A 24,461-nucleotide genomic window follows, 5' to 3' on the forward strand; every position below is an offset into this window, starting at 1 on the left:
AGCACAAAGCCCCATGCGGGGCTCAAACTCACAGACCGTGAGATCATGACCTGAGCTGTAGTCCGCCACCCAACCCACTGAGCCACCCAGGCGCCCCCATATGCTGATTTTTAAGAACCTTAATCTAGCTCATTTTAGGCACCATTGTGGTAGTAATTAATAGGAATGTTTAATATTTAACCCTCACATTTTGTTAACAATTTATGCATCTCAAACCTATTACTCAAACATTACCAGATACTCTTTATGCTATTACTTTAATATTTCATTTTAGTTGTACAAGAGTTACAATCTTTTTTAAGATAAGAATTCTTTTTAATCATCTAGCCTAACTTAACGATATTTAATATAGGTGAGTGACATCTACTTATTTTATTTTTTGTTTTGTTTTTTCTTTTTAAATGTTTATTTTGAGAGGGAGAGAGAGAGAAAGAGTGGAGAGGGGCAGAAAGGGAGAGAGAAAGAGAACCCCAAGCAGGCTGTGTACCCTCAGCATGCAGCCAACACAGGGCTTGATCTCACAAACCACAAGATCATGACCTAAGCTGAAATCAAGAGTCAGATGCTTAACCAACTGAGCCACCCAAGTGCTCCTAAGTTTTTAATTCCAGTTAGTTAACATACCCTGTTATATTAGTTTCAGGTGTACAATATAGTGATTCAACAATCCATACATACATACATCACACAGTGCTCATCACTGACAAGTGCACCCCTTAATCCCCATCACCTATTTTGCCCATTTCCCCCATCCCTCCCCTCTCGCAACCTCAATTTCTCTGGTAGTGACCAGGGATGCTGCCAAACATTCAACCATGCACCACACACTCATCCCCACAACAAAGAATGCTAATTTCTTGGTTTGGATAAATATACCATGCTTATGTAAGATGTTAGCGTTAGAGGAAACTTGGTAAAAGGTATACAGGAACACTCTGTACTATCTTTGCAACTCCTATATATCTGAAATTATTTCAGAATATATAAATAAAGCTTATACTTAAGGGCAACATACAGCTTCAGAGTCAAACAATTGATATTTTCATAATTTATTTCTATTACAGGGTACTATGTACTATAGCTGAAATATTGTTTTGGTTTTTTGCAAATTACCTGAATCATTCAATGAAATTTATATTGCCAGTGATATATGTTGACATTTTTGAGACCAATAACATACTTTCAAATGTCTTCAAAGGGGTCTTTAATCATCTTACCTAAAATACCTCCTCTGTTGATCAATCTTGTTTTTTCTTTCTTTGTTTTCCAGAGAATTTGTTTTCTGTAATAATTTTGTTCATTTGTTGAGTGTTGCCTTTTTTGGAATATATGCTCCCTGAAGGCAGGGACTTTCTTGTACCTCTAGGTCCAGAACTGTCACATTAGAGATGGATACTTAATAAATATTTGTTGAGTGAATTATCTGTATCTGTGTTGCATCTTCCTGTTAAGTGGTATTCAAAGGATGGGGCTTTTTAAACCCACTGGGCTGTGAAGATAGAAGTCCCAACCATAGTATTTAACTTAACCTTGATGAAAGTAACTCCTCTTTCTTAAGTATAAAGATGTATTTGTCTACATATTTAAACTTTTTCACAGCTAAAGACAAATACTTTCCTTTCTGCTGGGAATGCTGGGTAAGGAGATGATAAGGTAGATATCTGTGATTTTATACTTTCCTGTCAGATCTTTCTGATTCTCCTAGAAAGCTTTTACTTCACCTGATGAGATGTTCTTCAAACCAACCGCCTTTCACTTCATAGGATTTGGACCATTTCCAGAACAATTTATGAGTTCCTGTCCAATTAAATTCTTAGGTAATGTTCCCATTTGATTCAGATTATTTTCAAACATAAAATTTGTGATAAGCATCAAAGGTAGAAATTGGCAAGCACATGCCCATCTCTCACATGGTAGCACCTGGTAGATTATTGAGTTATTTGTTGACCTTAGTGGTGGCACAAACGAAAAAATCATCAATCCCACCCGGGAAGTGTGGAAAGGATGGGACCCTTAGTCTGTGTTTTAAAGAAAGAAAAACAGGAGCAGTGAGCCCTAAATTGTAAATGTTTCCACAATATTCCCCATGTAAGATACAGATAGAAAATTGATTCACTTTGATAATAAGATCTTAACGTGTATCTAACCTCCCCCCTACTTAGAAAATTTGTTTTCTACAGAAAACCGCAGTTTTTTCTTACCGTTGTGTATGAAGAGGATGTAAAACAAATAAATGAAAATAAACCCCAGGTTATTCCAAGCCAAAGTAACCATTTTGCATCTTTCTCAAATACTAAATACTTGGTGAATCTAGGTGCATACATATATTTTGGTACTGAGACATAAAAAACTGTTGGAATTGGTGATTATCAATGTACCTACCTATTGTATTTTTCTTGTCCTATAATATCTCCACAGATTCTATTATTTGGTCAGAATCAAGACTGAAAGCTGTTTCACAACAAAGTTTAGAAATGAAAATTCCATGGAGATGTTGAGAACACAAAGCTGTGGAGTCCTATTTGTTTAAATTAATTATATGCTCCTATCATATCTACCTTTAAGTAAGTTGTATTTTATTCCAGTAATGTATTTTTTTGACAATTAGATTTTTATTGATACACTGGTTTAATGTGATTTGTCTTTATGTATTAACCACCATATACCTAGCTTTTCCCATTAGAAGCTTAAAGGAACGCAAAAGATCATATACTTTTTCAGGAGAAAACATTTTAAACAAATGTGGATAGAAAACAAATTATGTAAATAATAAGTTGTATTTAAGATAAAATATTAAGATGAATCTGATCAAATAATAATTCCTGATACCGGAAATTAAGTGCTGGGCAACGAAAGGAAGAAATATTAACATTATCTAGAATCATCATGGAAGCCATAGCAATTGAGGAGAAAGGAATTGAGATGCCCCTTGAAGTTTGAGCAGGATCTGTAGTTTTAAGAGAATTGTCTTAATCCTGGAAGGAGTATTTCCTTCAACGGATTCCTTGGGAGCCTATTCTAAAAGACTTTTAATTGAGACCCTTTATATAATGCAATATTCCCCAAAGTGCATTTAGGTAATGGATTTTACACAAAAGTAGTGCTCTCTAGTCAAATTTTGGAAATGATTTTTAGTGTTAAGCTTTTTTTTTTAAAGCTGTATGTGTTTATACATCCTTTAATATACTTGTATAAATTGTAAATCTCTGAAAGAAAATTTATCTGACTCCAGAACTCAGAATCCTCCCTCTTTTTATTTTTCTTTTTATATTTCTCCTCCTCCTCATCTTTCTTCATCTGTGCCGTCATCATCTTTTTCTGTAGCATTGATGAGGATTAGGATTACTTGGGACAAACTTTAGAAAATACTGCTTTAAAGCATTGTATATGTGCATACCGGAAAGAAAATGTTCATTGGGATAAAACAAGTCTCTAATTGGAGAGTAAAAATATAAAAATATAATATCCAAGTTAGTTATTAACTAGCCTGCCTTGTCTCCACTTACCTTCCTAGTGGGTAGGAAACAACGAAGGTAAATACAACCATAAATGCCTGGGTATTTTTTTTTCAAGCATTTGGTACACAGTATAGGCTGAATACTGTTTTGAGTGTGAATTTTCTCTAAAATTCAAACATATCATAAACAAATGAAAATCAAGGAAGAAAATTTTAATAACTTATTGCAAGCATTTAAAAATATTGTTCTTTATTTTGCCATAATCTTGGAATTACTTTCAACACTTGTTAGGGATGTTTTAGACAGGCTTCAAGGAACACTTTCAAGGACAGTTTGAAGAGTTTGCCTTAGAAACTTAAAATTCCCTTATTTCTACAGCTGATGGTTTACCGACAATACCAGTTCATCAGAGTGAAGGTGTACCACACAGTTGACCATGTTTTATGGTGGAAGGAAGCATAGCTTACTTGGAAAAGTCCATCTGAAGAAAGAGCTTGGTGAAGAATCATTTGCTCCTGAAAGTGTTAGCCCCCTTTTCTGGAGTTAATAATGAAAACCAAACAAAAAACATACTTGATTCAAAGCCCTATTAATGGAGCAGTCAGTGAATTCTGTACAACTGTCTGTACAATTCTACACAGCTACCTGCACCAGTGAGGGTGAAACGCCATAGGATTTAGGGAGAGGGAGAAAGAGAGGCAGGGACACAAACCTGAACCGAGAGGAAAGTCTTAACACCACACACTGGCACCAGAGCCTCATCTGAAGCTCAAAGCCGGTCAGCACTTTACCAGGTGGTAATGAAAGCGTAAAAGAGCAGTAAGGCTGTGAGTTAAGCAAAGTGGTGGCTGTTGAAGGATTCTGGCCTGGCTAGAATAGGTTTTTCATTTCCCTTTATAAGTAAGCAAAGACTATTGGCAGACTTTTCTAAACTGGATGTGGTATATACAAAAGCTTCTTTTAATAGACTAAAATTTAACATAGAAAGCAAAGTTCCTGTTCTTATATAGTTTTGGGTCCTGGTTTCATGCACATTCTGAGTAATAAGGTATTAAAAGTCACATATTCAATGGCAGTGAGAGATCAAATAGTGGTACAGTATTAAAATCTTGTTTTAAAAGGCATTAAGTGAATCTGACAGTGTTATTACATAGGCCATTTATTATCAAAGGAGGAATGTTATCCAAACTAAGCAACGTTTGTAATACTGTATGAAAATATTTGTATATAATACAGATACAGTGTCAAAATTAAATATACACATTTCATTAATTAAAAGGTCAACATATATTATTCTGTTAAAAATATACTTCCCAAATTGCAAACTCATTTAGACAAATTTTATTACATATAAATGACCAAAATAACTCAGTATTATGGTTTAGCATCCTTAGAACAGGTGAGTTTCTATTTTGTGAAACTATTCTTTATGGTCATCTTAAAACATTTGCTATACCATCTAGTGAAGGCACTGTGTTATACATTCATGTATGATTACATGTCTTAATCTCTCTCTTAAATCTCTTGTACTCCTTCATACTGCTGCTGCTTTAAGGTATATGACTCCTCCTCTCATGGACGTTACCCACATCTCACTGTTAATTCTGAAACATTTTCAGCACAGAGACACCAATTTCCACTCTCATTGTAGGATGCTGATGCATGAAATTAATTTGATAATAAAGCAATGTTATTTTTTAATCCTTGCAACCTTTATATACTTCACAGATTTTATCTCTTCTTCTGAAATTTTAAAACAGGTTTAAAAAGTATTATTGCAACTAATAGTTTACATGGATTATCTTACAAAAATCACAGAATTAATACTGATTGATTATGTCCAAAAACATATAAAATAGTTTGTTGATTGCAGCATTTGGTTTCCACTGTCTGCGTCCATCTAGTTCTAGTTCTATTGTATGAATTTCTCAGCTGCTGTAATCCACTTTTACCAGGAGGCATTCTGTCACTTCTAGGGTATTCTACCCCCAAAAACTGTATGAGCAAATAGATTCTTGGAAGATACAACTAAAGTCATATGTCTTTATATTGCCACTCCATATTTTTCAATGTTCTTTAGAGCCCCTCAAAATTTTATTCCAACAAGTTTTTATCTTTTGTAGTAGTATCCCTAGGAAACACAAGCTCTTCTGTTTTCTCTGTTCCTTTAAAGATTTGCTGTCTTCCTAGAAAAATAAATTTAAAAAGTTTCAAATTTACATTAAAAAAACACCTTTTAAAATATTCAATTATTAATTTCCATCCTATTAGGTTATGCTGAAAGTTTGGTGTAATTGAAAAGGGAGAATCTTGAATGATATTTTTTGAACTATGATTTCTAACTATACTTGTGATAATTGATGTGGAGGAAATTCAAGATTGTTGTGGCTTAAGATTTAGGATCAAAGAGCTACATCAGGTGGCTGCCATTTTCACCACTGCAACAGTGTACATGCTATTGAAATTCTGCTGAAATTTACATGGAAAAGATATTTGTAGATTACTCAATCATCTTGTTTAATATAGAAAAAAGTGTATTTTTTTGTGGAAGGAAGAATTAACACTGAAGACATTCAGGGTATTTTGGCAAAGTTGATTGATGATGATCTACCTGATTGAGCTTGTGCCCTAAGGTCCACCCTGACAATCTGGTTGGTTTTCACTAGAGTATAGAAGACACGTGCCTCAAAACTAGTTTTCAGGCCCTGATGAAAATCTTACAAAAGGCTACCTGTACAACCTACAGAGAGTGGAGAAAGAAATACTTCACACGGAATAGATACATAAGGGAGCAGCTCTGTATACACTTGATCACATTCCAGTAAACCCCTGGAAGGGGGATTCATGGAGGGTAGCGTAATTCATCTTTTGGATAACAACCAATTATTGAGTGTTTTCTAGGTCAAGTATTGTGTTCCATGCTTTACATACATTATTTCATTTTATCTACTTAATGACTTTATGAAGTTGATGATTTTGCCTCCATTCACAGATGAGGGAACTGAGCTGCAGAGGATAAATAAGCTACCATAGTCATGTAAGTATAATACCTGTGGTTTAAGATCATCTGTCCTATTATTAGTTTAGCCACAAATTGGGATCTCTCTTTGTTATATATTTAGTAACACTAACACATAGCCTTTAAATAATACACTTAAAAGATTAAGTAGATTTCAAAGAAAAATATGAAGGAGAATTTCTCATATTCATTTTATTGAGGGTCTAGGACATCTTCACAAAATACAAACTGAAATTCATAGGACTAAGCAGTTTTGAAATGCATAGATGTGAAAATTTAAGTGACATTTCCTAGGACACCAAGATTGAGCATTCATTAAAAAGACAAATGCAAAAAAACATGATTTTACCTCTGTAATCCTGGGAACACAGATGTTATCTCCCTTCTCTAAGCTTTGTTTCCAAATTTTCTTAGCCAGAAGCCCTCAATGTATTTATATTGCTAGTGTTCATTTCCACTCTTCCAGTTCAGCTGGAATTCCTATGATTTCCTGAGTCCCAGAGCATGCAACTCCCCCTCCTTCTTTAAGAGAAATAAGGGATGTCCATGCTCCCATATATCTATTGGTGGAATAACATTATAATAGTAACAGAAATGTGAAATAACGGAAATAACCCATCATTGCTATGAATCAACTGTCTTCGTTTTCCATGTCCCACTCTAGTTAATATTTACATCATTTTTAAGTTTTGTATTAAGCTTTTACTTAAATTCTAGTATAGTTAATATACAGTGTTGAATTAGTTTCAGATGTACGATATAGTAATTAGACACTTCCACACATCACTATGTGCTCATCACAAGTGCACTCCTTAATCTCTATCACCTATTTAACTCATCCTCACACCCATCTCCCCTCTGGTAACCATGTTTCTTCTCTATAGTTAAGAGCGCTTCTTGGTTTGCCTCTCTCTCTCTCTCTCTTTTTTTCCCTGATGCACATTTGTTTTGTTTCTTAAATTCTTTCCTGCTTTGTTGAAGATTCGTTGACCATATAATTGTGGGTCCATTTCTGGGCTTTCTATTCTGTTCCATTGATCTCTGTGTCTGTTTTTGTGCCAGTACCATACTGTCTTTGATGATTACAGCTTTGTAATACAGCTTGAAGTTTGGAACTGTGATGTCTCTGCTTTGGTTTTCTTTTTCAGGATTGCTTTGGCTCTTCAGGGTCTCTTCTGGTTCCATACAAATTTTAGAATTGTTTGTTCTAGCTCTGTGAAAAATGCTGGTGGCACTTTGATAGGGATTGCATTCAATGTGTAGATTGCTTTGGGTAGTATTGACATTTTAACAATATTTGCTCTTCCAATCCACAAGCATGAAATATTTTTTTCATTTCTTTGTGTCTTCAATTTCTTTCAAAAGTGCTCTATAGTTTTCAGAGTACAGATCTTTTGCCTCTTTGGTTAGGCTTATTCCTAGGTATCTTACAGTTTGGTGCAATTCCAAGTGGGTTCGATTTCTTGATTTCTCCATCTGCTGCTTCATTATTGGTGTATAGAAACGCAACAGTTCTGTATGTTGGTCTTATATCTTGCAACTTTGTTGAATTTGTGTGTCAGTTCTAGAAATTTTGGGGTGGAGTCCTTTGGGCTTTCTACATAGAGTTATCATGTCATCTGCGAAGACCGAATGTTTGACTTCTTCCTTGTCAATTTCAATGCCTTTTATTTCTTTTTGTTGTCTGACTGCTGAGGCTAGGACTTCCAGTACTATACTGAACAACAGTGGTGAGGGTGGACATCTTCGCCGTGTTCCTCACCTTATACGAAAGGCTTTCAGTTTTTCCCCACTGAAGATGATATTAGCTGTGGGGCTTTCATATATGGCCTTTAGGTGCTGAGGTATGTTCCTTCTATCCCTACTTTCTGGAGGGTTTTTATCAAGAAAGGATGCTATATTTTGTCAAATGCTTTTTTCTGCATCTCCTGAGAGGGTAATATGATTTTTATCCTTTCTTTTATTAACGTAGTGTATCATGTTGATTGATTTGTGAATATTGAACCACCCCTGCAGCCCAGGAATAAATCCCACTTGATTATGGTGAATCATTCTTTTATGATACTGTTGGATTTGATTTGCTAGTGTCTTTTTGATAATTTTTGCATTCATGTGCATCAAGGATATTGGTCTGAAATTCTATTTAGTTGGGTCTTTGTCTTGTTTTGGAATCAAAGTAATGCTGGTGCTGGCTTAATAGAATTAGTTTGAAAGTTTTCCTTCTATTCCTATTTTTTGGAACACTCTCAGAAGAATGAGTATTAACTCTTCTGTAAATGTTTGGTAGAATTCGCCTGGGTAGCCATCTGGACCTGGACCCTTGTAGTTGGGAGATTTTTGATTACTGATTGAATTTCTTCACTGGTTATGGGTCTGTTAAAATTTCCTATTTCGTCCTGATTCAGTTTTGGTGGTTTATATGTTTCTAGGAATTTGTCCATTTCTTCCAGATTGCCCAGCTTGTTGGCATATAATTGCTTATATTATTCTCTTACAATTCTCTGTATTTCTGCAGTGTTGGTTGTGATCTCACCTCTTCAATTCATGATTTTATTTATTTGGGTCATTTCTCTTTTCTTTTGTTAAGTCCAACTAGGGGGTTATCAATTTTGTTCACTCTTTAAAAGAACAAGTTGTGGGTTTCGTTGATCTATTCTTTTTTTAAATTTCTGTATCATTTATTTCTGTACTAATTATTTTATTTTATTTTATTTTATTTTATTTTATTTTATTTTATTTTATTTTATTTTATCTTATTTTATTTTATTTCCCTTCTTCTGCTAGGTTTGGGTTTTAATTGCTGTTCTTTATCCAGCTCCTTTAGGTGTAAGGTTAGGTTGTGTATTTGAGACTTTTCTTGCATCTTAAGGAGACCTGTATTGTTACATACTTCATTCTTAGACTGCCTTTGCTGCATCCCAAAGGTTTTGGGCTGTTGTGTTTTCATTTTCATTTGCTTCCATGTATTTTTTTTAATTTTTTCTTTGATTTCCTGGTTAACCCATTCATTCTTCAGTAGGATGTTCTGTAACCTCGTCTTTCCAATTTTTTTCTTGTGATTGACTTCAAGTTTCATGGTGTTGTGGTCTTAAAATATGTGTGGTATGATCTCAATCTTTTTGTACTACCTGAGGCCTGATTTCTGACCCAGTATGTGATCTCTTCTGGAGAATGTTCCATGTGCACTCAGAAAGAATGTGTATTCTGCTGCTTTTGGATGCAATGCTCTGAATATATCTGTTAAGTCTCTCTGGTCCAGTGTATCATTCAAAGCCATTGTTTCCTTGCTGATCTGCTTAGATGATTTGTCCATTGTTGTAAGTGGGGTGTTAAAGTTTCCTACTATTATTGTATTATTATCAATGAGTTCTTTAAGTTTGTTACTATTGTTTTTCTTTTTATTACTAATTTTATTTTTTTCATTTACATCCAAATTAGTTAGCATGTAGTGCCACAATGATTTCAGGAGTAGATTCCTTATTGCCCCTTACCCATTTAGCCCATCCCCCCTCCCACAACCCCTCAAGTAACCCTCTGTTTGTTCTCCATATTTGAGTCTCTTATGTTTTGTCCCCCCTCCCTGTTTTTATATTATTTTTGCTTCCCTTCCCTTATGGTCATCTGTTCTGTGTCTTAAAGTCCTCATATGAGTGAAGTCATATGATACTTGTCTTTCTTGACTAATTTCGCTTAGCATAATACCCTCCTGTTCCATCCACATAGTTGCAAATGGCAAGATTTCATTCTTTTTGATTGGCGAGTAATACTCCATTGTATGTATATACCACACCTTCTTTATCCATTCATCCATCGATGGACATTTGGGCTCTTTCCATACTTTGGCTATTGTTGATAGTGCTGCTATAAATATTGGGGTGCATGTGTCCCTTTGAAACAGCATCCCTGTATCCCTTGGATAAATACCTAGTAGTGCAATTGCTGGGCCATAGGGTAGTTCTATTTTTAGGTTTTTTTTTGATGAACCTCCATACTGTTTTCCAGAGTGGTTGCACCAGCTTCCATTCCCACCAACAATGCAAAAGAGATCCTCTTTCTCCATATCTTCGCCAACATCTGTTGTTGCCTAAGTTGTTAATGTTAGCCATTCTGACAGGTGTGAGGTGGTATCTCATTGTGGTTTTGATTTGTATTTCCCTGATGATGAGTGATGTTGAGCACTTTTTCATGTGTCAGTTGGCCATCTGGATGTCTTCTTTGGAGAAGTGTCTATTCACTTTAAGTTCTTTAAGTTTATTATTAACTGATTTATATATTTAGGTGGCTCCACACTGGGGGCATAAGTATTTACAATTGTTAGATCTTTTTGATGGATAGATGCCTTTATTATGATAGAGTGCCCTTCTTCATCTCTTATTTCAGCCTTTGGTTTAAAATCTAGTTTTTCTGGGGGTGCCTGGGTGACTCAGTCAGTTAAGTGTCCACCTCTTAATTTCAGTTCAGGTCATGATCTCGTGGTTTCATGAGTTCAAGCCCTCCATGGGACTCTGTGCTGACAGTATGGAGCCTGCTTGGGATTCTCTGTCTCCCTCCCTCTGCCCCTCCTCACTCACACTGTCTGTCTTTATTTATTTATAAATAAACTATTTAAAAAATAAAATGAAATAAATAAAATAAAATAATAAAATAAAATAAAATAATAAAGTCTAGTTTGTCTGAGGTAAGTATGGCTACTCCAGCTTTCTTTTGATGCCCATTAGCATGATAAATGGTTCTCCGTATCCTCATTCTCCATGTTGAGGTGTCTTGGGCTAAAATCAGTCTTTTGTAAGCAGCATATCAAGGAGTTTTTTGTTTTTTTGGGGTTTTTTTGCCCATTCTGATACCCTATGTCTTTTGATTGGAGCGTTTAGTCCATTTCCATTTAGAGTAATTATTGATAGATATGAATTTAGTGCCATTGTATTACCTGTAAAGTCACTCTTCCTGTAGATTGTCTCTTTTCCTTTCTAGTTTTTGTTGCATTTGGTATCTCTTTCCTGCTCATAGGGCCCCCTTTAAAAATCCTCACAGAGATGATTTAGTGTTCACCAACTCCTTTAGTTTTTTTGCCTGTCTTAGAAACTCTATTTCTCCTTTTCTGAGTGACAGTCTTGCCAGTTAAAGGTTCTTGGCTGCATAGTTTTCCCATTTAGTATGTTGAATTTATCATGCCACTTCCTTCTGGCCTGCCAAGTTTCTGTGGATATGTCTGCTGCTAACCTTATGTGTCTACCTTTGTAGGTTCAGGACCTTTTGTCCCTAGCTACTTTCAGAATTTTCTCTTTACCTTTGTATTTTGCGAGTTTCACTATGATATATCATGGTGTTGACCTGCTTTTGTTGATTTTGATGAGAGTTCTCTGTGCCTCTTGAACTTGAATGCCTGTTTCCTTCCCCAGATTATGGAAGTTCTCAGCTATAATTTGTTCGTATAAACCTTCTGCCCCTTTTTCTCTGCTCTTCTTCTTGGACTCCTATGATATGGATATTATTGCATTTTATGGAATCACTGAGTTCCCTAAGTCTTTATTTGTGACCTAATAGTTTTTCCTCTTCTTTTCAGCTTTATTATTTTCCATAATTTTATCTTCTATATCACCTATTCATTCCTTTGATTCTTCTATCCCCATTGTGATTACATTCAGTTGGTTTTGCCTTTCAGTTAAAACATTTTTTATTTCAGCCTAACTAGTTTTTAGATCTTTTATCTCGGCAGCAAGCGTTTCTCTGGTGTCTTCTATGCTTTTTTCATGCCCAGTTAGTATTCTTATGACTGTTGTTCAATATTCTTGTTCAGATATTGCTTATATCTGTTTTGAGCAAATCCCTGGCTGTGGTTACATCTTGATCTTTCTTTTGGGGAGAATTCCTCCATCTTGTCATTTGTCTAAGTTTCTGTCTTTTCCATGTTATGAAAGCTTGTTGTTTCCTGCTCCTGAGAGTAGTGCTATATTAAGAAGGGATCATACATTGTCCAGGATCTGGTGCTTTAGGAAGTGTTTCTGGTGTATGCTGTGTGCAGTCTCTACTTTTGTGATTTGGCTGCTCTTTCCCCAGGTCAGTCCTCTGCAGAGTTCCCCCTTGTTTGCAATGGGGAGTGTTTGGGCCTTTATAAATAGGTGTATTTGATTTGTTTGTTAAAATAAGCCTGATTTTTAAAAAATCCTACTCCAAAAAAAGAGAAAAAGAAAGGGAACAAAAACAAACAAGCAACCAAAAAACTGTATGCCTGATTCCAATGAGAAAGAAAGAAAGAAAGAAAGAACTGATCCAAAAATGGGAAAAGGAAAAAAACCCAAACAAACAAACAAAAATTATAAGCCTAACTAAAAAAAAAAAAAAAAGGCCAGTCCTATTTCCACCAGAACCGAAGCAGAAACTTTGGAGCACTCTATGATCAGTAGACCTGCTGCATGCGGGGTGTCTGTGTTGGTCCTCTGGGGAAGAGACCTGCTGTGCTTGCTCACAGACCTGTCCTAATAAAGATGCCCTGCAGGATACAGGGGGGCAGGTTTTGGTGTAAGTGGCTCCAGCCTCCACTGGTGGTGCTGTATTGCTCACTGAAGCTTGTTATGTGGCAAACACTTTTTAAAGCATATTATATAATCATATTTAATACTCATATAACAGAGGTAGCTACTTCTATTAGTCTTAATGCAGAACTGAGGAAACAGGGATTCAAAGAAGTAACTTTTTAAAGCTCATGCCATCAGTCAATAGTACAGTTGAGATGTGAATCCAAAGTCTGACTCCAGAGGCTTCACTACTGGTATAGAAGGGAGATAGAAACTACACTTGAATCAGCAGCTAGACAAGGCAGTAATCACTTCCTACATTGGTTACCACTGAGTCAGCTGAAAGGTTTGTCTGGAGAGCATGCCTCGTGTTTAGGGTATGCAGCAATCTCAAGGGTAAGATATTTCCTACCCCATACCTACTTCCCTTCCCCTTCTGGACATATTCAGTCTGAATTACAAATGTCCTTTTCAGTCTATCCAGAATGCATTCTCTTTCTAATTTAATGTTGAATATAATCTGAACTCAATCACTACATTGACCCTCAAAATGGGATTCTGAAAAAGGCAAAGAGGTTCTTTAGGTGTGGATCAGAGCAAGATATTCAGAAAGATAGGAGTTTGAATCCCAATTTGTTCTTTTACTAGCTGTATATCCCTGGGGAAATTAAATATTTTGAAGCTCAGTGTCCTCATCTCTATAATGGCAATACGACCACCTCTCCTAGGGTTATAGAGAGGGCTAGATACATAGTGCTTAATAAATGATAGTACTCCTACTTGACTTACTAGGCATATCAATTCTGAAGGCATCACACCTAGCAAAGGATGGGGTGTGCTTTATTGAGGGGTAAGTTCTAGGAAATAATGCCACAATGCACAGTCTGGGCTGGGCTTTCTCTTTGCCCTTGTCAGTTCAGGTTCTTTCTCCAACTGGGGAGCCTTTTGGACTCCTGCTGCTCTCTCTCCAACTGGGGAGCCTTTTGGACTCCTGCTGCATACAGGGCTAGGCTCCTGGGGAAGTGTTCAGAGTCCTCACTTTGACTTCAGGTCTAAGCCATGTTCTTCAATCCAGCTTCTCTGGCAATAAAGCCCCACTTTTAATTCATATCTGCTTTCTGTGTCTATTTCCCAATTCATTCACAGAATTTGGCCGTAAAATCGGTCTACAGTTGAGGCAGGGTGGTGGTGTGAGAGATCATAGTGTCAAACCACACCACCTAAATTGAACCCCAGATGTACCTCATACCAATCTGTGACCTTGGGAATGTTTCTAACTTTTTCTGTGTTGTAGTTTCTTAATGGTACATACTTGCAGGATTTTTGTAAAGTCTGAGGTAATATATATATAATACCTAGAGCAGTGCCTGGTACTCTCTTAGCACTAAATAAGGGTTGTTAAAAATAACATATCTGGAGAATTTGTGTCAGAGTAAAGAACAAATAAGAATCCTACTTCCAAGCCCCATCTTTGCTGACCCCAATCAAGCTCTGCCACCATGAACCACAGAACTGATTATTTCACTGCTATTTGTGTCTCCTTTCCAAGACCTCCCCACCCTTGGTAGCTATTTTGAAATGTCTCTTAACTCCATCGCAATCACTCAGGGGATCCACTTTAAAAGTTGAATTCCCATGGCATTCCCATGTCCAGCACTATGTTAATGCCTGTGAGATATGAAAAACTAATATAGCAGGGTATACTAACCGGGACAAAAGTAGAATTTTAATCAACATGAAAATAAAGTTAGCATTAATTTATTAAATCCTGACCATAAATTTTAATAAGCTTTATCCATCGGAAGCAAAATGAATTAAATAACAATAAAAGCTTATAACATGCTTGACTCATGAAGGAAATTCACTGTAGCTAAATTCAAAATTTAACATTTTGCCTTATAATTTCAAGAAAAAGGTGGGCTGTATCAGGTTAGTTAACTTTGTAAGAATTTAATTTAATTTCAAGATAGAAATTATTTGTGTATTTTCTTCTACAGTTAGTTGATTTTGGAACATGGTATTCCATGCAACATTCAACACATGAGAGAAGGAATTGCAAATATATAGCATACCTCTAACCCTTACTGCTTCCTAAGCCAAGAGTTGATATCACCAGTTTTGTCTGCAGACTTCTCAGTTCAGCCCTGATTTGAGACTTTATGTTCAACATAACTTTTCCAACAACAGTCACTATTAAGCAACTGGATGTATAAGCAATAAGAAGCCTATCTGCCATTCCTCCATTAGACAGTGCTTTGAAATCACTCTAAATAAGGACTAAAAGGCAGTCGCCTGGAGTATATGCCTTCACAAGATGTAAGCTTGGCCTTGATGGATGCATAGAACAGGATAGTCCAAAGTTATAGAAAAAAGGACAGTAGAAATTCCACATAAAGGACTAACATAAGTAAGGGGAAAAAGTTGGAAATAAGCTTGGTAAATCCAGGACACCAAGAGGAGACTGGCTTGCATCAGGTAGATAATGTAATGATAAATGAAGTTCAAATTCCATTGTTTTTATTTTCATCACTGTCAATAGGGCTCAAAGATAATTTTACCATCTCACCTTCTGTGGGCAACTACTAGTATTAAAAAATAGAAACACACATGACCCTTTCCCTATCATGAAAATGTCAAAAATTTCTTTTTAAAAAAGCATAAGAAACTTTTTGGCTTTCTCTCACAGCTGGTAAAATTCCTCAAGGGGGGGGCAATGGTAATAATATATTTGTTGAAACTTTTTTTAGTACTAAGCACTTTACATGAATTATGCCATTTAATCCTTTCAACCTCCTATAAGATACTATTTTTTTCTCCATTTGCACATGAAGAAACAGTTGCCTAGTGTCAAGATAGTGTCTTCCAAATTTTGTTTTGCTGTTTATATTTCATAACCACTAGCAGACAAGTAGGGGAAAATTAGCCCTATATATTTAACAAAATTATTTTAAAAAATAAAAAAAATTGTTGGACATATATATATGTCCAGTTTTAACACGTAAAGATATTTGTTAAATACATTAGATGATCTCTTTTATTGGCTATGAGTTCTTATAAATGTGTACATATACGGATTAAAATTATTAATGTGTTTTAGAGGTAAAAATTTATCACATTAGCCTCTTGGAAAGTTATTATAGCAATGAAGTATGCAGTCATTTATTTTTATTCTTCTTTCATAAACTATTTGCCCAGCTAAGAATTGGTAAGACTTTCCTCTACTAGAGTTGAGTAAATGTACTTAAACCTCAGGTAATAATAAGCACTTAGAATTCTAAGATAATAGATACATCCATAAGAGAATTATAGCATCCTATCAGAGGACTACTTTGTATTTCTGTTCAAAGTAAATAACTTACCTTGGGGGTACAGTTCAACAACTGTAACATGCCCTGTGAAACTCTTGATAAGTGGAGATTGAATTCCTCACTGTTATTCACTTTGACAAAGTGCTTCAACTTGTGAGCAGCACGATATAAAAACACAGCTTCCTATTATAGAAAAAAAATCAGAAGGGTTGTGGTTCAAATAAAATATGAAGAAATGATAAGCTTTCGTAAGGAGCCTAAAGCCAGAGCTGTGCTGCCAAATAATGCCTCACCTCCACCCCAGATTTCCATTCCAGTTAATCACATGACTGACAAATAACTAGACTAAAACTGTGTAGCTCCTAAGTGACAGTCTGAAGTCCCTAGAATTTGGTTTAATGATTATTTGACTTTTTAAAGTCTCCTTTCTTTATAATATACATTTATGATCTCATCACTTATGAGTGAGCATATAATAAGATTATTCAATTTTAAATGAGATAACCAAAGGAGAGGGCTTCTGGAGGCAACAGTAATGAAAGGTATGTGATTTCTCTTATTATTTTTGTACCTTTTGAGCTATGGATGAATAGCTGGCAATAAGAAAATCAAGGTCCATATTCACTTCAAACAAGTCTTTCAAATATTTAAAGAAATTAAAATTAAAAGAATTTATGAATACACTATGAGATACTATGAGGTTAACTTGGTTACTGTGAAATTAAAAAAGACTTGAATATCATACTGGTTTCTGTAGATGGAAATAACACATAATATTTTCTGTAGAAGGAAATGACACAGACTTTTGCTGTAAGGTTTGTAAGTTGTAATATTCCACCAACCAGAGGTAGTAGTTGTTTGAAGATAAACAAATATTGAAAGAAAAAATTTCAAAGTCCTAGAAGTAAATTATCGTCATGACATGTTTGTGAATATGCAAGCAATCACTCTAACAAATATTTTGCTGCAGAAGAATTTCAGAAATAAGGGATATGTATGTCTTTGAATTCAGCAGCTCTTCTAACATTTTCAAAGTGAAAATAGAAATGCTAAAATAGAAAAAAATTATTTACCAAATAAGCATAAGGATCTTTGTAAAATAATTATAAAAGAAGACCACAGTATAACTTAATAGGTCAATAGGAACTGTCTGGTGAGAAACAAAAGAATATGATATGAATATAAGCAATATAATTATCTCTAACAGACATACAAATAATATAAGCTTCTATAAAGTCAAATTTGAATGACATAAATTCCAAGTAATTATTATTACCTTATTATCATCACATGCATGTTTTTTAAAAACGTTAGGTTCATTATTCGGGCAATTGGTACGATTTTTTATCATGGTGTCCTGTAGAAAGTAATTATATAACAGTATGGTTAAATTGGGGACTTTTCTAATATGTAGCAATTTTTAAAACAACGTTATAAAACTTTGTCTTAATATATGCATTTTAAGGAAAATAACTTTAGCCTGGTTCAGCTGACTAGGCATAAAGAATAGTTTTCTGTAGTTGAAGAATAAACAAATATATATACAACCCCTCACATCTTTAGAGCTTCCCCCAGACTCCATAATTTAATCCCAGAAGTCACTGAGAGAATCTGGTTCATTTGGGGAAATAAAAGTAAGTACCTATTTCAGAAGTTATGTTATGTAGACAAAATACTATAAAATTTGAAATCATGAAGTTGAGATGCATTTAAGAGGTTTTCCAGTCCGGTTTCCTGCCACTACAACACAGCAACAAAAGAAACTTACATTAGAATAAAAGAAAACCTCTTGACACAGTGAAATTGATATTTATTCTACACAGCTTTTTTTAATAATCCAATTTGTCTGGGATGCTTGAGATAGAACTTTGCTAGAAACAATGGGATTGAATGTGTGTGTGTTGTAATGTAGGAGTACGGAGGCAGATAGTACATGTTCATTTTTCATTTCTAAGGAATGTAGTATTAAAATGTGGGGACTACTTGAATCAAGAATTTAGTTGAGGTATTAGGAAGAACTTCCTAAGGATTCAGATTCTCTTATGCACAGGATTGGACTATTCTGTCAAGCAAACCAGCAATTCCATGCTATGAGAGCTTCTAGAAAGACTTCAAGTAATCTTAGCCTACAGGTTGTCACCAAAGAAACAGGAGAAATGGAGTAATGGCAAACTTTAGTCATGGGCTTCTCTCAGAAAAGTGTGCATTACTCTAGTTACCCGTGAAAAGCATAAATGGTCTCTGGGTATATGTTGGCCTTAATAGTAGTATGTACTATCTGCTTTACCTGCAGGAATTAGTGTCTGAACGTTCATTTAACCACTCAACACCTACTATCAGCCAAAGTACAAGGTCCCTGCCCAGCCCTATGAGAAAAAGAGACTAAGAAAACACAGTCCCAGTTTCTTGTGCCATTTGATACAAAGGGCAGGTGCTGCATCCCTCGGACACTTTTATATCACTTTTTACCTTTGGAAAAGTATGCTTTTGTAAACTTTGGAAAAGTATGTTTTTGTTAGTGTCAACCACCCCCATTATACTGAAAATGTCTCAAGTGAAAATGGGTATATTTTCTATAACTCATGTCGCCATTATACACATTCTAGAAGAAGTAGTGAAGAATTGACATTTGCCTATTAAATCATTTTCCTATGGATATCCATTTAATTCCAAAAAACCCAATAAATCATACATATATTTCTCTTTGATAAAACACAGAGAATTTTTTTGTCATGACATTATTTTTAAAAAGCTATAGAAGAGACTCTATAGAGAACAAACAGGTTGCTGGAGGGGAGTTGGTGGGGGGATGGGCTAAATCGGTGATGGGTATTAAGGAGGGCACTTGTGATGAGCACTTATATGTAAGTGATGAATCACTAAATTCTACTCCTGAAACTAAAAGTACACTATATGTTAACTAACTGGAATTTAAAAAAGAACTTGAAGCATTTAAAAAAAAAGAAAAAAAGAAGATAGGCAAATGTGTGGCTAATCTGTAATGTTTTCCAATTTACCAAAAATATACAAAATATACACAATTAGTACATAATTAGTACATTTATTGGATCATTTTAACAAATTGCATGGCACATGAATATCTGAAAAGCCATTTGGTGAAGCCATTGCTCCCAGTATTAAAAAAAAAAAAACAACTCATTGATATGTAGTCATATGTTGTTGTATGTATGTATAACATACAGAAAGGTAATGTTATGCCAGTTGATTTGTTTGCCAAGTGCTTGTTATAGTATATAAAGAAGTGACAATACACTTAAAAGGTTGACTTCTATAGAGGTAACAATTATTGACTCCAGTGCATTTTATGAATACATTAGCAGGTGCACATGAGTGCCAATTACAGTTGGCTTCTGAAATTGTTTTTATGCAAACTTGATGAGAAGGATGGCTCAGACTAAGGTCAATGGAATCACGGAGTTGAGAACCTTAGATATCCATCTCTTGACTTACTTTACTTGATTTATCAATAATAATTTCTTATAGGCATCATGACATATTCGAAGATTTCTTCATATTTATTATGAATAGGTAAAATCAAAAAAGAAAAGCCAAGATCACATTGACTTTGAACTGCAATATTTTCCAGTATGAAACATGTTATATAAATTGTTCTAAAAATACATAATGTCCTTTCAATTATAAACTGACATGTCTTTCAGTATAATTTTCTTCTTGGGAATTTTTCCTATTATGTTTGTAACAGTAGCTTTTTCAGAAACACTAATTGTATATAAAATGGATTTCATCTTTTCTTTTATATATTTATCTTTGATTTTTAAAAATCTCATTGTGTTTTTCCCCCATATCTTCCATATGCCTGTTCTAACACAGCACTTATTCCTTGTTCCATCTATCCTCCATTTTCCCCCTAAATCTAAAGAGCTCACCTTAATTTTCTCTATTTTCTCTTCTCTTACATTGTATTACTTTTAGATCTTTTTACTTTGGTTTCTTAGAAAATGTTGAGAAGAAAAATTTTGACATTTTCTACTGCTTTCATGGATAATTCATCTTTGATATGAATTCATTTTTCTCATCTATGTATTCATTTGCTTATTTATGTGTTTATTTGTTCATTTATTTTGGTAGTATCAATACATAGTCTTTTTATTGTCTGGTTATCTTTTGAAGTGATGCTAAAGTAAATTAGATGATTTTTCAGCCAGTATACAACTCTTCCCTCCACCTTATCAGAGGACGTATTAGTTTCCTAGGGCTATTGTAGAAAATTACCAAAAACTTGGTGGCTCAAAAAAACCAGAAATTTATTCTGTCACAGTTCTGGAGGTCAGAAGTCCAAAAGGAAGGTATCAGAGATTCTAGGAGAGAATCCATTGTTTGCCTCTTCTTTCTTCTGTTGGCTACCAGCATGCTTTGGCGTTCCTTGGCTTGTGGCCACAAGGCTCTAGCCTCTGCCTGCAACTTCATCAGCTTCTTTTCTGTGTTTGTTAGATCTCCCCCTGTGTTTCTCTCTCTTCTTTTTCTTCCAAGCTTTTATTTAAATTCCAGTTAGTTAACATACAGTGTAATATTAGTTTCAGGTGTAGAATTTAGTGATTTAGCACTTAAATACAATACCTGTTGCTCATCACAAGTGCACTCCTTAATCCCCATCACCTATTTAACCATCTCCCCATCCACCTCCCCTCTGGTAACCATCAATTTGTTTTCTATAGTTATGTGTCTGTTTCTTGGTTTGCCTCTCTTTTCCCCAACAATGTTCATTTGTTTGGTTTCTTAAGTTCCACATATGAGTGAAATCATATGGTATTTGTCTTTCTCTGCCTGATTTATTTTGCTTAGCATACTACTCTCTAGCTCCATCCATGTTATTGCAAATGGCAAGATTTCATTCTTTTTGATAGCTAAGAAATATTCTAGTGTGTGTGTGTGTGTGTGTGTGTATACTATTTCTTATTTATCCATTCATCAGTCGATGACATCTGGGCTCTTTCCATAATTTCGCTCTTGGCTATTGTTGATAGTGCTGCAATAAACGTCAGGGTTCATGTATCTCTTTGAATTAGTATTTTTGTATTCTTTGGGTAAATAACTAGTAGTGCAATTGCTGAATTGTAGGGCAGTTCTATTTTCAACTTTTTGAGGAAGCTCCATACTGTTTTCCAGATTGGCTGTACCAGTTTGCATTGGCACCCCCACCTTTCTCTTATAAAGAGAATGCCACCTGTGATGGCATTTAGGCCCAACTGGGCCTAAATCCAAGATAGTTTCATTATGTCAAAATTCTTAATCACATCTGCAAAGACTCTTCTTCCTTATAAATTTCTAAAGATTTGAACCTGATGTCATCAAGTGACCATAGCCTCCTGTAGAGAAGTACTTCCCTGCCCATTGATGTTGAGTTTGACCAAAATACTGTGCTTTTGGATAGTGGACATTTGCAGATGGGACAAGAGCAGAGGCTTGAAATGTATTTGCACAACTGAGTTGGGCTACTTACACCAATGTCTTTCAACATGAGAATAAGCCTCTGGTAGCAGCTTGTTCATTAGCTAATACTGCCTACTAAATTATCACAAAACTTAGTAGCTTAAAACAAGAAACATTTATTACCGTATAGTTTCTGGGGCCCAGAAATGTTGGAGGAGCTTAACTGAGTGCTTCTGACTCTGCATCTTCCGTGGAGCTGCAGTCAAGATGTTGGCCTTATCTGTAGTCAAGTGAGGCTTGACTAGGTCTAAAGGATCCACTTTCGAGAGGTCTTATTCACATAGCTATTAGCAGGAGGCCCCAATTTCTCACCACATGGGCCTCTCCATAGGTGTAAGTATCCTTACCAAGATGGTGGCTGACAAACCTCACAAGCATGCAGTTCAACACACAGCAAGGAGGAGGCTACAAAAATGTCTTTTATGACCTGGTCAAAAGTCACACACTGCCACTTCCATCTTATTCTATCGGTTGCCAGTGAGTCACTAATTACAGTCCATACTCAAGAAGCAGAGAATTAAGCTCCATCTCTTCAAAGGAGCATCAAAGAATTTGTAAACATATTTTACAACTACCACATAGCTGTTCCTTCTGGGTCCTGTGACCCACAATGAAGCATGTAGAGGTGATCGAGCCCAACCAAGTTGCATACCTGTGATTTGGAGATAAATGCATACTGTTGTATGTCTTAGTGCTGTTTGTTATGAAGTAAAAGCTGACTCACAGAAAACTATTGCTTCTTGGATCAATTAATGGCCAAAAATAAGGTAGGAAGGGGGAAGGGTAATGGCCCGGGGCAGCTAGTACCTTCAGTTCACATATATTGTCTTAGAACATTCTTACTCAATTAGCATCACAAAGAGATAGTTCTCTTCTTAATTTTTCTTTTTCCTTTTTTTTTTCCTTTAGGAGAGAAGGTCAGTCTGGCCTACATGGAATCTTCATGGTCACATGTGTCTAAATGAACTAATGTCTATTGCTGATAAATGATTCTGGTCATCAGCTACATGCTATTTCTTTTCTATCTTCCTATTCATTTTGTAGGACAAGGCTGATTCTAAGGATTGGGGTTTTGACGCAGAAGATAAAGATTCAGACTCATACCTTGCCATTCTCTGAAAATGAACTTGTTGCCTACAGAAATAGTCTTAATTTCTGATCATCACTATCACAGCCTATCCATGGTCCAAAGCCTTGTCCCATATAAAGATTCATTTGGAGGGCCTTTTCAAAGTGAGACTTATTTTTGGTGAAATCTGTACTACATCTGAAATTTGAAAAGGTGTATATTGCTCTTGGAATCCTATTTTAATTGGTACAAATTTTACCATTTGTCAGGTAGCTTAGCAGACTGTAGTATGAATTGGTAGTTGATTCTTAGTGTAAATAAAATGTCATTCGTTTATTCTTCAATCAAATACTTGTTGAGCATCTACCATGTACTTTACAGTAGTAGAGACAGAACTGTGATCAAAATCATAAATGGTTGCAAACTTCAGGAATTTTACTGTCTGGTAGCAAAGACAGACATTATTCCAATAATCACAACCAAATCCAAACTTGATAACTGTTAAGAATAAAGGACATATGCAGCCATGAAAACCTATACAAGAACCTATACAAGATTTTACTTAAGAACCTCAGTGAAGACTTTCCTGAGAAAGAAATACTTTAACTGAGATCTGAACCATGAGTGAACTAAAGAAAGAGAAAATAGAGGAGGATTTGTGATGTAGGAAACTGCATGTGTGGCTACATTTAAATGGGGCGGGGCGGGGGGACAATGACAGATATGCTTCTGGAAAAAAAGAGTAAGGGAAAGCAGGTGTATAGCTGAGAAAGCAAAAGAAATCACTGGTTCTGCATGAAAACAGAAGGGCTGGAAGAGACAAAATTATGCAGGTGCTTAAGAACATGTTAAAGAGCATTGTCTTGATCCTAAAAGCAAGAGTTAATGGCTAAATACCTTTTTCAGAGATTATATTAATAGCAGTCTGATGAACAGAAGAATTCGCGAAGGTATATGCATGAATCTTTAGGAAGCTATTGCATTGTCTGTGCTTGAGATCATGGTTTATTGGACCTGGTGGTGGGAGAGAATGTAGAGATAGGTGAATCTTTAGGAAGCCAATTTAACATGATTTAAAAATTAAAGTTAATGGAGATTGACATACCAAGGATGATTGATGGTTTTTCTGGTACTGTGTTGCAATTTAATGAGAAAGGGAATAGTAGAAAAGGTGGAGTAATAAGTCATGTGTGTGATTTTAAACAGATGAAGTTTGAACTGATGTTCAGAGATCTAAGAACAGATGTCAAATAGACACATACATAGAAAAGTCAGAGAACTGTAAACAAAACCAGAAGAATAGATTGTTTTAAAGAGGTGAAGTTCCATTATCTAAAATGCCAACTAAAAAGTCAAGTAAGTGGGGCACCTGGGCGGCTCAGTTGGTTAAACGTCTGACTTCAGCTCAGGTCATGATCTCGCGGTTCGTGGGTTTGAGGCCTGTCTCAGGCTCTGTGCTGACAGCTCCAAGCCTGGAGCTTGCTTCAGATTCTGTGTCTCCCTCTCTCTCTGCCCCTCCCACACTCGTGCTCTGTCTCTCTCTCTTTCAAAAATAAATAAACATTAAAAAAAATTTTAAAGGTCAAGTTAGCTAAGTTCTGTATGAAATTTATCCATATA

General features: G+C 35.5%; 1 protein-coding gene and 1 long non-coding RNA gene across 3 annotated transcripts in view; one reads left to right on the top strand and one right to left on the bottom strand.

Annotated features, from left to right (window-relative positions):
• Positions 1-706: 706 nt before the first annotated feature.
• On the top strand, positions 707-22,774 carry LOC122235153. The gene is made up of 4 exons (XR_006213279.1): positions 707-1,817; positions 2,419-2,564; positions 6,451-6,495; positions 22,682-22,774. It is a non-coding gene; the product is annotated as an uncharacterized LOC122235153 (long non-coding RNA).
• Positions 3,712-24,461, bottom strand: part of IL7 (interleukin 7) — a 60,169-nt gene continuing 39,419 nt past the window's right edge. Inside the window, exons 3-5 of one of the 2 annotated variants that reach the window (XM_007073801.3) lie at positions 17,577-17,657; positions 16,352-16,483; positions 3,712-5,644 (exon numbers count right to left, since the gene is read on the bottom strand). In XM_007073801.3, coding sequence (XP_007073863.1) covers positions 5,525-5,644; positions 16,352-16,483; positions 17,577-17,657 — 333 coding nt within the window. In that variant the 3' untranslated portion in view covers positions 3,712-5,524. The remainder of the gene's footprint in view (positions 5,645-16,351; positions 16,484-17,576; positions 17,658-24,461) is intronic. The other variant, XM_007073802.3, reaches the window with a different exon arrangement.

This window comes from Panthera tigris, chromosome F2 (assembly GCF_018350195.1).
Source record: "Panthera tigris isolate Pti1 chromosome F2, P.tigris_Pti1_mat1.1, whole genome shotgun sequence".
NCBI classification, from domain to species: Eukaryota; Metazoa; Chordata; class Mammalia; order Carnivora; family Felidae; genus Panthera; species Panthera tigris.